Raw genomic sequence first — 13,679 nt, 5'->3', positions numbered from 1 at the left:
CCATGGCAACACATCCTTCTGTTAAGTGACTGTGATTAAAATAAAATGCAAAGACAGGGTTTCCTTCCCTGTTTGTAAATATACAGCTGCAACATATGTACAGTAAATGAAAAATAGATTATATTATAGCATATAATATAGGCAATTTAATATAGGCCCTATATTAGAAACAAACAGGCTTATCTCTGAGAATGCTCCTTCAGTTGTTTAAACAACGTGAACAGAATCAGATACAAAATCTTTCTTTGATCATGAAGCTGATTGTTACTTTTAAATTCCCTAGTTTATCAGTGAAGTGTCTAAACTACACTGCGGACTGGATTCTCTGCTCACAGAGTGACAGCTGACTCACATGAATGGGTCCAGCGCAGGTTAAATGCGCATCGGCAGGTCATCTGTGTTACATATTGTATGTCAAAGTTAACGTTAGATCCAGTAACTAATGCTTTTTCTTTTTCATAGAGTTTTTAGCCGCAGCGGCCACCACAACAGAACATTGCTAGTGGAAACACTAGTATTTACTAGTATTTAGTAATTACAGGTTTTCTTCTCCTACTTAACAAAATATGCAGCTGTGCAAATAAAAATAAAACTGTAGGCAGATGTCAGCAGTGTGGACCGGCGCTGTGTCTCCCTCCATGTTGCAGGAGAACCTGTAAGCAAGTGGGGGTGCGGAGAGTGTGAGAGAAGATAGAAATGGATTCTTTACGGTAGAAATGGATTATATAACTATATCTCGTTTGAAAATATATCGATATACCTTATAAAGTCGATACACTGCCGAGCCCTACCGCGAATAGCTGTCCGTCTACATACTGATCAGGAGCTCCTTCTATTCCTCCTCTCATTTCCCTCTTATGGCCGGGACACATATAGCCGACGGCCGACCATTGACAGAAAACCCCGTCGATATGATCAGTCGCGTCCCCGAGGTCCAAAAAACTGCCACAGAACAGACCAAAAAGACGAGAGGAGACGAGACGTAATACATCTCTATAACAGCAGGCTGAACTAATCTGTAATGTTGCCCAAGAAATGAAAACCGGCAGCTGATTGGACGAACGCGTCACATGGGTTTGTTTTCTCCGGAAATTCAAAGCCAGACTGTCATGGCGGCCGTTCAGAATATGATCTCATATCGTACTAAAATAGTTCACTGAAACATGAACATGTCAGGTCGAAACATGTCAGGTCGGCCAAAATGTACGCTGACAGCCCCCCAGACGGAAGACGGCACGGGACACACCGAACAGATTTGAGTCACTGACCTCGCCAGACTGTCCAACGGCCGATAATCGGCCTGATGTGTCCCGGCCCTTACTCCCAGCCCCACCCACTCTTCCCCTTTCCCCTACATTACTCTCTGCTTCACCACCTCCCCCGTCTTGTTTGCTTTTAGCCTACATTTCCTCTCTCAGCATCTCACTTTGTTGCTCTCATTTACATCTCCTTACGCACTCCATATTTTCTCAGCATTTTTAGCACTGACCTTTTGCTTTATGAATTGTCACTGCATGCATCCCATGCCCCCCTACATGTCTCAAATGAATGGCTTTTACACATTTGCCTCATTGGTTGTTGTGGTCAGCCACTTCAGTTCCCAAGCTTCATGCAAACCATGCGCTTCAGGTCACTAGTGCAATCTATTTAGCTGTATACCACAAATACAGCCCATGTATAGGCTACTGATCATTTACTTTAAAGTAAGGCTGTGTTTAGACAGAAAAACAGTGGTCAATTAAACGGCCCATTTGTGTGACGTCCTGTTGGGTTCTTTAACCCCCCAATGTAGCACAAGTAGACTTTAGTCGGTTTCAACTTTTCGCTGAAGGCCTGCCAAACCCCGCTACAGCCTAAACGCACTACCCCCATTCAAAATGAATAGAAAGACCTGCGTTTTTGCCGCACCGTCTGACAGCCAACACAGGCTGTGTGAATGCCCACTAAGTGAACATCAGTACTCATACATGTCAAATTCAGTTAAACACATACAATAACATCGACACCTCAGGTATGAAAGCTGTATGAACCAGCAAAACTTTTTTATGCATGACATACACTAAAGTATCCACAGTTTCTTAAACAGGATATAACATTTTTGATTCAGATTTTCCCTAAAAAATGTCCCGATGTACCTAAAGTTTATAGAGATAACTATATACAGTACAGGCCAAAAGTTTGGACACACTTTCTCATTCAATGAGTTTCCTTTTATTTTTTTATGACTATTTACATTGTAGATTCTCACTGAAGGCATCAAAACTATGAATGAACACATATGGAATTATGTACTTAACAAAAAAGTGTGAAATAACTGATAACATGTCTTATATTTTAGATTCTTCAAAGTAGCCACCCTTTGCTTTTTTTATTAATAAGGGAAAAAATTCCACTAATTAACCCTGACAAGGCACACCTGTGAAGTGAAAACCATTTCAGGTGACTACCTCATGAAGCTCATTGAGAGAACACCAAGGGTTTGCAGAGTTATCAAAAAAAGCAAAGGGTGGCTACTTTGAAGAATCTAAAATATAAGACATGTTTTCAGTTATTTCAAACTTTTTTGTTAAGTACATAATTCCACATGTGTTCATTCATAGTTTTGATGCCTTCAGTGAGAATCTACAATGTAAATAGTCATGAAAATAAAGAAACACATTGAATGAGAAGGTGTGTCCAAACTTTTGGCCTGTACTGTATATTAAATATGAAAATAATGAGCACAGAACACTGTACAGCAGAAGCCATGCAGGTACGGCAGTCATACATAAATGAGACATGTATGATTAACTGTGTTTTGAAAAGGTGCTACAGTCTGGTATAATAGCAGTTTTGACAACAGACTCTAAAGTTATCAAAACCTCTCTTTATCACACAGGTGAAAGCTGTATGCACATGCTCTTGTTTTGTATGCCCAAACACATGTCCACATCAGGTTCACGCACTTGACTCTTGACTTGTGTGTGTGTGTGTGTGTGTGTGTGTGTGTGTATGTGTGTGTTTTCACAAGAGCATACACATGTGTGTGAAACAAAAATGGGTCACAAGTGACACAGACAAGTCTCTTTTTGGGCCACATCAGTGTATTATACATTCATCTTCCTCTCTATTTTTATCTTTTCCTGTGCCTCCACCGCCTACCCCTCATCCCTGCCCGCCCTATGGAATCAGGAATGTGATCCACGCCATGAAAAAATGCTATCCCAGCAGAAATCCCTGGGCATCTTTGTTGAAAGATAACCTAAATCTTATGATACTGCAATCTCTTCCCTCCTCCTCCTCTTTCTGTTTTGTTTCTGATTGATATCTTTTGCTACATTTACCCTCTTCACACAATGAACCACAATTTTGACAATACAAGTAAATTGTCCAGTTGATTAATGAATCTGTATGTTCATCTGTGAGAGTGTGACTGCGTGTATGTGTGTGTGTACTTACCTGCCCCGTACACAACAGAGTAGACAATACGTTTGGCATGTTCCCGATCCTCAGAAGTCACCTCACCCTCACTCACCCCCTTCCTGAGTGACAAAGATAAACACATTGAGAGAGACGTGTTTGATTCTATACTACATTAAAATATTTCAGGGGAGAACAAAATGGTCAAAAGATTTGTTCGAAAATCAAATTCAAACCCAGTTGGATAATTAACTGATGGTACAAGCTAAAATTAAGTTTTTTTTTTAAGGGAAATATGCAAATGCAGTCCTTGGTTGACCAATGTATATAAAAAAATATATATATTATACAATGGATACCGGGGACAACCTTGGGACACAGAGAAGGTAGAAAAGAGAGAAAAGTGACACAGAGAGGGAGGAGACAGAAAAGGAGAGCAGAAAAATCACTACAAGAACAAAAAGGGAAATAAAGAGAGAAGCTATGTGAGATATGGAGGTTAAAAGGACATAAAGTACAAGGAGACAGAGGGACTACAGATAAGAACAGAGACAGGAGGAGAGAGAAAGAGGCAGGAATGGACAGACAGACAGAGACAGTTATGTAATGTGACTCGTAGACAGCCGTAGTACTGCGGATCAGACAGGGCAGGAGGACACGTCTGCAAAGTGGCATTTCTGGAGGGGCTGACTGGGAGCTGCCACTGCTGATCAGTGTTGAGAGAGTACCCGGCACCCCCACCACACACACACACACACACACACACACACACACACACACACACACACACACACACACACACACACACACACACACACACACACACACACACACACACACACACACACACACAAATTAAAACCGTATCTGGTGAGCTTCAAGACTCCAGAGTTTCATGATGTCAGATGTCTTGATGCCTGTAGCCTCAGGATAAGGACTCTTGATTGATTGAAGTGATTGCACTTGCAATGCCTCTCTCTCCCTGTTAAATGCCAGGTTAAAGTAAATTATGGTTAACCTATAACCTCCAGTGGGTGACTCGAATGGGAGCATTTCCTTTCAATGTGCATCTAGTTGATGGAAATCCATTCTGGGTTTTCACTGCCTCCTGCAGGCAAGGCATTAATCTACTTTTTCTTTTATCTGGTACACTACTGTTCAAAAGTTTGTAATCTCCTGCCACAAAAGTTTGATTCGATACAGCCAGAAGTCTGAGGAGACTACTCTATATTTTAAATATATTCTTTTGCATTTAGATGTTATTTTGGTTGCAGAGTTTGCAAAAAAAGTAATGTTTTGTACATGGTGAAAAACACTGTACAATGGTTCAACCAGACTGACAACTGAAGGGGCAGAAAGATACAGATTCCTCTGAACAACAGTTGAATTAGAATAGAAGAAAATGACAACTAATAGTTGACAACTAATCAGCTCTAATCAACAAGCGTGTCGCTTTAGCAAAGCTATTCTTAAAACTTCACAATAGAAATAGGTGGTAAGTCTAGGGTTAGTACTATTGGAATTTTATCAGGGAATATCAGCATACTATGGACTGAAAAATCTCTTCAATCTAACCACTGAGTAGACTGCAGAGGGCCCAAAGAAAAACAGGACACTAATTTACTTATTTAACTAATTTATTTAGAGCCTTGTTGCACCGTTATGGTTCAATAATGATCAAGGGTCTTTTTTGGACTGGAAAACAAAATCAAAGGGTATTTGCGGGAAAGATGGTTACAGCAGCATTCACCCCGTTCTTGGAACACTGTGGGGGACCAACTGGAAGTTTGAATCACCTAATTTATCATTTAATGAAAGCTTCTACATTTGTCTTAGCCTTCCATAAAATGTGCTTGTTGCTGTTACGTGTTACTGTTAGGAGACACACATGCATCAACACTCACCTTGGCAAGCTGTTCATGTGTGTGTGTGTGTGTGTGTGTGTGTGTGTGTGTGTGTGTGTGTGTGTGTGTGTGTGTGTGTGAGAGTGTGAGAGACCTACCACTGAGAGGCCAACATGGTAAAGACGTCCGCCTGCGGGTTGGTGAAAATGCGGAGCAGCTCAGGGTCGGAGGAGAGGTGAGCCAACAGACGCAGCTCCACCTGGCAGAAGTCTGACACGTACACACCCGCACACAGACACACCCGCACGCACACACCCGCACACACACCTTCTTAATGTCACATCTAAAATCATCATCATCCAATCACAACATTGAGATTTGCGGAAAAAGACTTATTTGCTTTCCTGTCAAGAATTAGATAAAACGATCGATACCACTCTAAGACATGAGAGTGGTTTCGATCGAGAGAGGGAATAAGAGTACTTGCCAAATTGTCAAACTATTTCTTTAAAGCGCCCATATTATGCTCATTTTCAGGTTCATAATTGTATTTAGAGGTTGTACCAGAATAGGTTTACATGGTTTAATTTAAAAAAAACACCATATTTTTGTTGTACTGCACATTGCTGCAGCTCCTCTTTTCACCCTGTGTTCAGGTCTCTGTTTTAGCTACAGAGTGAGACATCTCACTGCTGTAACATCTTTGTTGGCAGTCACACATGCATAGCTAGGTAAGGATCATATCAGCTAGCTAGCTGTTTAAACAACTTTGGTCAGTTACAAGGCAGGATTAGCCGGGAGACTTCTTCTAAACGAGGGCGCACTTCCAACTTTACGTGGAATACCTGCAGAACAGGGACATGTAAGTAGTTCTTTTGTAGATTATGGTAAACTAGTGTGTGTTGTAACAGTGTTTTTCCATTGAGAACGAGCTAGCATGCTACGGTTAGCCCCTTCGTTTCGGCTAGTGACGTAGAAAGCCCTGCAGATTTTGAACAGCTCACCTGGAGACTGAAGGCAGGTTACATTCAGAAACCGTATCTCACTCAAAACAGCATGGATGGATTTTTTTCCAAGTTTGTATGCGTGTGGAAGCACCAGAGACAAAAAAAAATTCATAATATGGGCACTTTAATATGGGTGCAAATAAACAAACAGAAATATTTCATGGAAATTTTCAAAAAGAATAAGCTGAGCCCGTGCTTCTTTGACATGATGTTGCAATTATGTTACTGCATCTTATCCACCTAATTCTCTATAATAGGTCTTGCAACAGGATCTTCTGTGAATGCATCAATGTGATCTGACTGAATTGCCATCATTTGGATCTAATTTGCTACATCCGTCTCACAGTAAGCGAACCCTGCCATCACATAAATCCATGTAAAGCTGGGTTATTAAGGAAATGTCAGGTTCCTTGGAAGCACATAAATGCTGATATTAAACCTCAATGTGACTATTCACATTGACCTCAGGATTGTGTGAATGCAAATGTTGCACCTACTGGCTAAACATCAAGGAATAGTTCACTAAAAGGTGAAAAAAAACACATTTTTTTCATTTAACAAGGACTTTAAAGCTTTAGTGCGTAACTTTGTTATAATAATAAATGCCCGTTACATCCAAGCCGTTGCCAAATGAGTTGCTACAAAGCTAAGACTAAAGCTAGACTATCGGCTCCACACAAGTCTCTCTGTATTGCTCAGCATGGCTGCGTTTAGAAAGTGGTGTCGTCCAGCGACTTTCGCGTGCAGAAACCTTTATAATATGCAAAAGGGATTAGAATCACGTTTAATAATTTTTGCCAAACAATTTCTAAGCTAAAATATCTTCTTCATCTTTTGTTAAAGAATTAAAACAGTTGAGGTCAATTTGTAAATAGGATAGGAACTGCAGGACTGACACAATTTCAGGACAGTAAAGTTGCAGGACAGACATAAAACAAATTGTCTTAGAAATTTGCCCAAGGGACTTACATAAGCAGAGAGATAACCAGAGGCTTTAAATGCGACAAACTGACGGACACACAGCAAAACATCTACAAAATAGGCGGACAGAAACTCTGTCTCACCTAACAGCACACTATAATACCCCTGCGTGTTTTGTAGATGCACACAAACAGACAACTCTGTAAACAGAAATATGGACTGACACATGGGAGAGAGAAGACACTCACACGTGTCTTTGTGACGGGGGACATTGTGTTAGGGCGACATATCCTGTGCTCACAGGTACTCTAGCTCTCTTGTCAGATTGGCAGATCTAAACTGAAACATCTCTCAAGATGTAATCACACATACACACACTCATATCAACCCCTACAAAGCAACCGCAGTACAGTCCATTACTGCTATTTCACTCAAGACACATCTCTTCCTCTGCTCGGCTACTTCAAAATCAAATAAAACCCGGCAAATGTGGGGAAAAAACGACTCAAAATGGATGGTGGGGAAAATGAGACTTTCTCTCAGTGACGATGAAGCAACCAGCTGTAATAGGTTTCTGTTAATGTGGGAAGAGAGAGAATGATGGGGGCATGGGATTTTGAGGGGGAAATATCATGCACTGAAGCATTAAAGTTAGTTATTTACATTTCTTATAATTGAGATAAATCTGACAATTTACTTTGATACAGTTTTCAGGTCATATTATTCGGCCCTACTGAAAAGAGGAAGAAAATTCCTCAGCTGTTCAGTTCACAACGCAGGTTAAAAGGAACACCAGCTACTGTTTGACCCAGGTCAGCCGCCATAGATTGAAGAGGAAAAAGATAAAAGGGACAGGGAGAGCCTCCAGTGGGATGGATAAAGAAAGGAAAGCAGGGTAGGGTTGTGATGGTGAGGTAAGCAATGAAGGAAAAGTTTCTAAAGATATCCTCCCATCAATGTTTTATGAGTCAGATCACATTTCCTCCAAGCATGGCCGGCAGCTTCAGAAACATATTGCTGACCAGGATTGTGTGTGTGTGTGTGTGTGTGTGTGAGAGAGAGAGAGAGAGAGAGAGAGAGAGAGAGTGAGAGAGATAATTAATAATATGAGACTACACATGCGAAAGTGTGATCTTGAGTGAGTGTGTGTGTGTGTTCTCCAAGGCCACCTTCTAACAGAGGTAGTCTCTGTGATTAAACCCCCACCACCACAATCAAGAATCCTTGTATTGATCCATACAGTAACTTCCTCTGTAGATTAACCTGTAGATGCTAGACCAGGTAAGATTAATTAGTATAACTATGAATTTACTGAATAGCCATTATTGCTTTCTGCTCGCTTTAATAAAAATTTAAATAAAACTTAATCAATGGCAATTTTAATTGAATATCTGTAGCCCTTGCAAAACTTTGACCGTTGCAAACAAATACACAAGGTAAAATTAATCCTTTCTGGGTTATGGCCACTTGATGGTATTTGTCATTATTTCTATAAATCATGTATTGAGCAATCATTTAATTAAAATAACAACTATTTATCTGTAATGAAAACACTCATTAGTTGTAGCCCTAACAAAGCACTTTGCAGGGTCATGTATTACTTGAGAATAGAGGTATTAAAAACAATAAATAAATTGGTACTAGCTCCTTGGAGAGCATACTAAGATATTGAGGGGGCTATGCCGTGGGTCATACATTTTAATGCCGTCACCCACAGTATCCTGAACAGCCCTCAGTAATGCTTTGCAGTACAGTATGAAGGTTATGCATAAAAGCTTAAGAGCTCAACTAAAACCTGCACAGTGAGAACATGAAATGTCCCTTGTGTGTTGTGGTTGGTCTCGAGAGGCTTCCAGGAAGGATGATTTCATCAGCATACAGGCCAAGGCAATCTAAGGATTTAGGTAGAACTGGATTGTGAGAGTTAAAGTCAACTGGTAGAAATGAATGCTATATGTACCCTGTACTTAATAACTAATACCACAGAGGACAAGAGGAGAGACTGGACCAAAATTCCAACTGAACGCAGGATTTATTCCAGAACAACAGCTGTTAGTCTCAATCTCAGTATTAGTATTACAAATTTTGCTTTACTGTTGAAATACGTAATGTGTTTGGATTGGAAAGTGTGGCTATATTAAATCTCACTTGTAAAATCTTACTAAATCTTCTACTTTGATGAATAAACAGTATAAATACATTTTTTCACCAATCGTTAAACCCGCAATGATTTTTGGCCATATTAGGGAAAGTGAAAACAACATATCATCATTACACATAGTGAAATTCTCCAAAATTACTGCTATCATTACAACAAAGCACATTATGCAACTGCTGTTAACATTTTGAATAACCTTTAGCTAACAACTTCATCCTGTTGCACAAATGAACTGTGTTTTTAAAATGCTAATTGATATTTGTCAAGTAGCCCCTTTGTACAGTAGAAACATACAATATATTGCACAAACAAAACCTCGCTATTTTAATAACCACACCACTGACACAACAAATGTTGCTCTTTACGAATGCTGCACACAACGCTTGTATGGATTTTTTTTAAATCAAATTTATCTTACTTTATTATCGACTAGGGGTTAAAAAATAAACAAAATGGAAAAGCTGAACTAAAATTAACAGGGTCGATGAGGGAATTGGGCCTGCCTTTGTTCTCATTTTGGCTAGCCTCTCTTTTTCCTCTCAGCTCCAGCCCCCACACACCAGCAGACATCTCCCAATAGAAAATAACTGAGGTGACAATTGCAATACACACACACACACACACACACACACACACACACACACACACACACACACACACACACACACACACACACACACACACACACACACACACACACACACACACACACACACACACACACAGGTTGCTTGAGGACAGGGAGGCTGTTTAAAATGAAATAAATATAAAATAAAAGAATAGTATGTTTTATCTTTGGTAAAACAGACTAAGCCATGTTTTGGATTCTTCTGAGGGCTGGTTCGATAAACACAACACACACTCAAGACAAATCTGCGTCATACCCCCCCACACACAATGCTTTTACAGACATGAAAGTAACATTTAGATACGTAATTTGTGTTGACATGCCTCTTGGTTGAACTTTTTCTAGGGACACTGAAAACTGATTTTAGATTAAAACACACACACACACACACACACACACACACACACACACACACACACACACACACACACACACACACAGCAGTTGTTCCAGTTTGCGAAGGACATCGGAGGACATAAACGGGTGACTAGGCGAGGGCTCCCTGGAAGGGGTTGTTTCCATGGCAACCTGGCCTAAGTGCATGTGTGTGCCTTTGTGGTTGTGTGCTTGCCTGCTGGTGTGTGTGTGTGTGTGTTTGTGAATCCCTGCCATGCTGTGTGTGTATATGTGGGATCCTCGCTCTTATCCTGCTGCTGCTGCTGTCCTCCTGCTAACCCTGGTTTATCTGTCTGGTTATGTAAGTGCGTGACAGTGTCAAGGCCAGCAGACACCCAGCGTTCCCTACAAAACTCTTCCAGGCTGACAGTGTCCCAGCTCTCCCCTCAGTCTGCACAGCATGGACCTGCGGTACACCCTGAATGACCTTCTAATACCAGCTGAGGTTGTCTCAGCATAAGAGGGTTTTTCAAAGTTACAAACTTGAAAAGTCAAATCAAGCCATGGGAAAACATCTATGCTGATTTGAGATGCAAGTGCAAGTACAAAAATACAATCCAATACAATACCAAAACTCAGACTCTCATGTCGCTGTCAAAGCAGGTTGTCAAACATGTTTTCCACAAGGCTGAATCACTCCCATAGGTTTAGTTGGTCTCTGGGTCAACAGTGAATGCAATGACATGCCTGAGCAGCTAATTGCTCCTCAATCAAGAATAACTTAATTTGTATAAAAACATGTGCAACGATTAAAGTCTATGCCTGTGACCTTTACTTCATAGTTGCATTCTAAGTACAATGGACAGATCCAAAGTAACTGTTTTAAACATTAAAAACATAAGTATGACTAACAGTAGGAAGTAAATAAAATATATTAGAAGGTGCTCAGTAAAACATAAAAACAGCTGACTCCCAAAATATATTAATTAAAACCTTTCCCAAAACAATCCAAACGTTTCGGAAAGACACAGAAAATCTGAGCCTCATTACTTTGTATGAGATTGGGTGACAGGATAAAAAAATAGTTCTGTATGAAAGATGTAAAACATTAAAGTTTGACATTAATTATTGTCTTACCTGCAGCAAGAAAAGTCCATCCTTCCTGAGAGATGAACATTGCCCGAGGATGAACAGTCACCACCTCCTCCTCCTTTCCTGTGGGGACCAAACACAGACCCCTGAGGAACACCTCAGCAAATCATCCCTCACTGCAAAGAGCATGCTACTTTAAATATACAAACCATGTTACGATAGCCTCTAGTAACCTGCTTGTTTAGATTTAGAATATTTTGTGTGGTACAGGAAAACTAAAGCCTGTTTTTGAGGAACACAAGGGTTTCCAGTATTCATTCATTTACGGAATTTAAATATGTCCAATTCAAGAAAAAAACATTTAATGTGATGAAAACAGTGTTTTGGGTCTAATAAACATCTAAAACTACCACAATACCATTTATTATTGTATGATAGTATGGTAATAGTATTTTCTTTTGTCATTGATGTTTTAGATTTATACTTTTAAAATGTATACTTATGATTATAAAAACATTTAATTAAAGGGAACACAGATTTAACAAAAGTTTAAAAACTGGCATTAAAAAAAGACAGTGTTTTGTAAATAATAGCAACTTGTGTGCCATGTTGAACAAAACACTGGAAACCACACACACACTTAGCTTATCCCAAATGCATTTGTAATTGTGTCGTGCTCTATCAGTTCTCCATTTTATTATTAGAAACACTGGTTAGAGGCCATGCAAGGCAAAACTTAAATTAAATCGACCTTCCATAAATAAGCAGAGCATCTCATCACATGGATGTCTTTCACAGCACATTTCCAAAAAATGTATTGACTAGACATACAGCATAACACAGTAAATTAGTTCAACTATCCTGTGTGTTTATTTGTGTGTTGGACAAAGAGAGCCACACAGAAACACAGACAGTGAGTGGCTGGGGACTTAGAGGAGCAATAAAGAGAGCTAACACTGACATCTGATGTAATGAGTACAAAGTAGTTAAGTTGTGAAGCCACAACGCCCCATTGAGAGGCAAATCAGAATCCAATTGGGATCAGTCTATCACTGCACTCTCTGCTGCAAGGAGCTGGACTGAAGTGCTGGCTTTAGTGCAGGAGAAATGATGGTCAACAAAGAACCATCACATCCCACGTCAGCATGATGAAAATACAACTACAGCAGGACATGCACACACATGCTGATGCTGAAAATGTGGCATCACACACACATGCAGTCACTGTAATCAGTTGTGATTAGGGCATCACCTCAAGACATAAAGTAATAACTGATACAGGGAAGACAGACAGAGAGAGAGAAGAGGGGTAATGGTGGAGGGAAAGAAGGGATGATATGAGCCATGTAGCAGGGACAGAGAGAGAGAGAAGAGGATCTGATGACAAGGAGCTTTGGGAATCTGAGTGAGTGAGGAGCAGAGGTGCTGATGTTAGCACCAATGAATCACTCAGAGAGAGAAATAAACATATAGAAACACTGAGGAAGCAAGGGACAGAAATAGAGCTTTAAAGCTGAGTCTGGCACCACTGGCTGTGACTGACAGCAGAGTCAATGTGGCCTGACCATGCCAACAGATAGATGGACTTGTTTTGATGTTTTATTCATCTGCAAATGGAGAAATGTAGGGACACACTGTCAGTCAGTTAATTTGGTACCCCTGGAGCAGACAAGTATTAAACTGGAGCCCTCCAGTTAAGCAAGAACCTCAGAAAACAACGACCAAGCATTTCTCATTAGAGGCTGATTATTTGTTAAGTAGTGTCTGTGCAGTGACAGTCACAAACCCATGACATCATAGTTGGAAAGACCAACAGGTTAGAATACAAATAAGTGAAAACCTAATGTTCATTCCAGCGTAATTCTACTGAAAACAAATGTCTCTTTCAGGAAATTAATCTTCCTTCAACAAAAAATGTAGGTGAAATAGGCAAAATGTCAATAAGTCAATCAATCAATATACAGTAACCTTTAAGAAATAATGTCCTTTAGATATTCATTCAACACTTCATTTTCATTAATTTGAAATGTAGGATTTTTTTAATATATATTGTTGGGACATCTTTTGCCCCCACTGTCTCAGAAATTGGGGCATTTACAAAATGATGAGGGGCACTTTAAAAAATAGTAATTACTGCATAAAGTTGCTGAAGTATACTACTGCTATTATCAGTGCCTTTCTATGTAACTGCGCTGTTTGCGTATGTTAGAGACAGAAATGGAAATTAAATGAATAAAATAAAAATAAAATGCTGGCTTAATGTAGGTTTAGGATATTGGCCTAAACTGGTAAAT

The 13,679-nt window shown here is 39.9% G+C and overlaps 1 protein-coding gene across 1 annotated transcript in view; it reads right to left on the bottom strand.

Annotated features, from left to right (window-relative positions):
* Nucleotides 1–13,679, bottom strand: part of poln (polymerase (DNA directed) nu) — a 50,898-nt gene that overhangs the window by 13,553 nt on the left and 23,666 nt on the right. Inside the window, exons 15-17 of the mRNA XM_039822761.1 lie at nt 11,431–11,508; nt 5,402–5,513; nt 3,439–3,521 (exon numbers count right to left, since the gene is read on the bottom strand). Coding sequence (XP_039678695.1) covers nt 3,439–3,521; nt 5,402–5,513; nt 11,431–11,508 — 273 coding nt within the window. The remainder of the gene's footprint in view (nt 1–3,438; nt 3,522–5,401; nt 5,514–11,430; nt 11,509–13,679) is intronic.

This window comes from Perca fluviatilis, chromosome 14, assembly GCF_010015445.1.
Source record: "Perca fluviatilis chromosome 14, GENO_Pfluv_1.0, whole genome shotgun sequence".
Classification (NCBI taxonomy): domain Eukaryota; kingdom Metazoa; phylum Chordata; class Actinopteri; order Perciformes; family Percidae; genus Perca; species Perca fluviatilis.
This window is presented reverse-complemented; position numbering and strand designations above follow the sequence as displayed.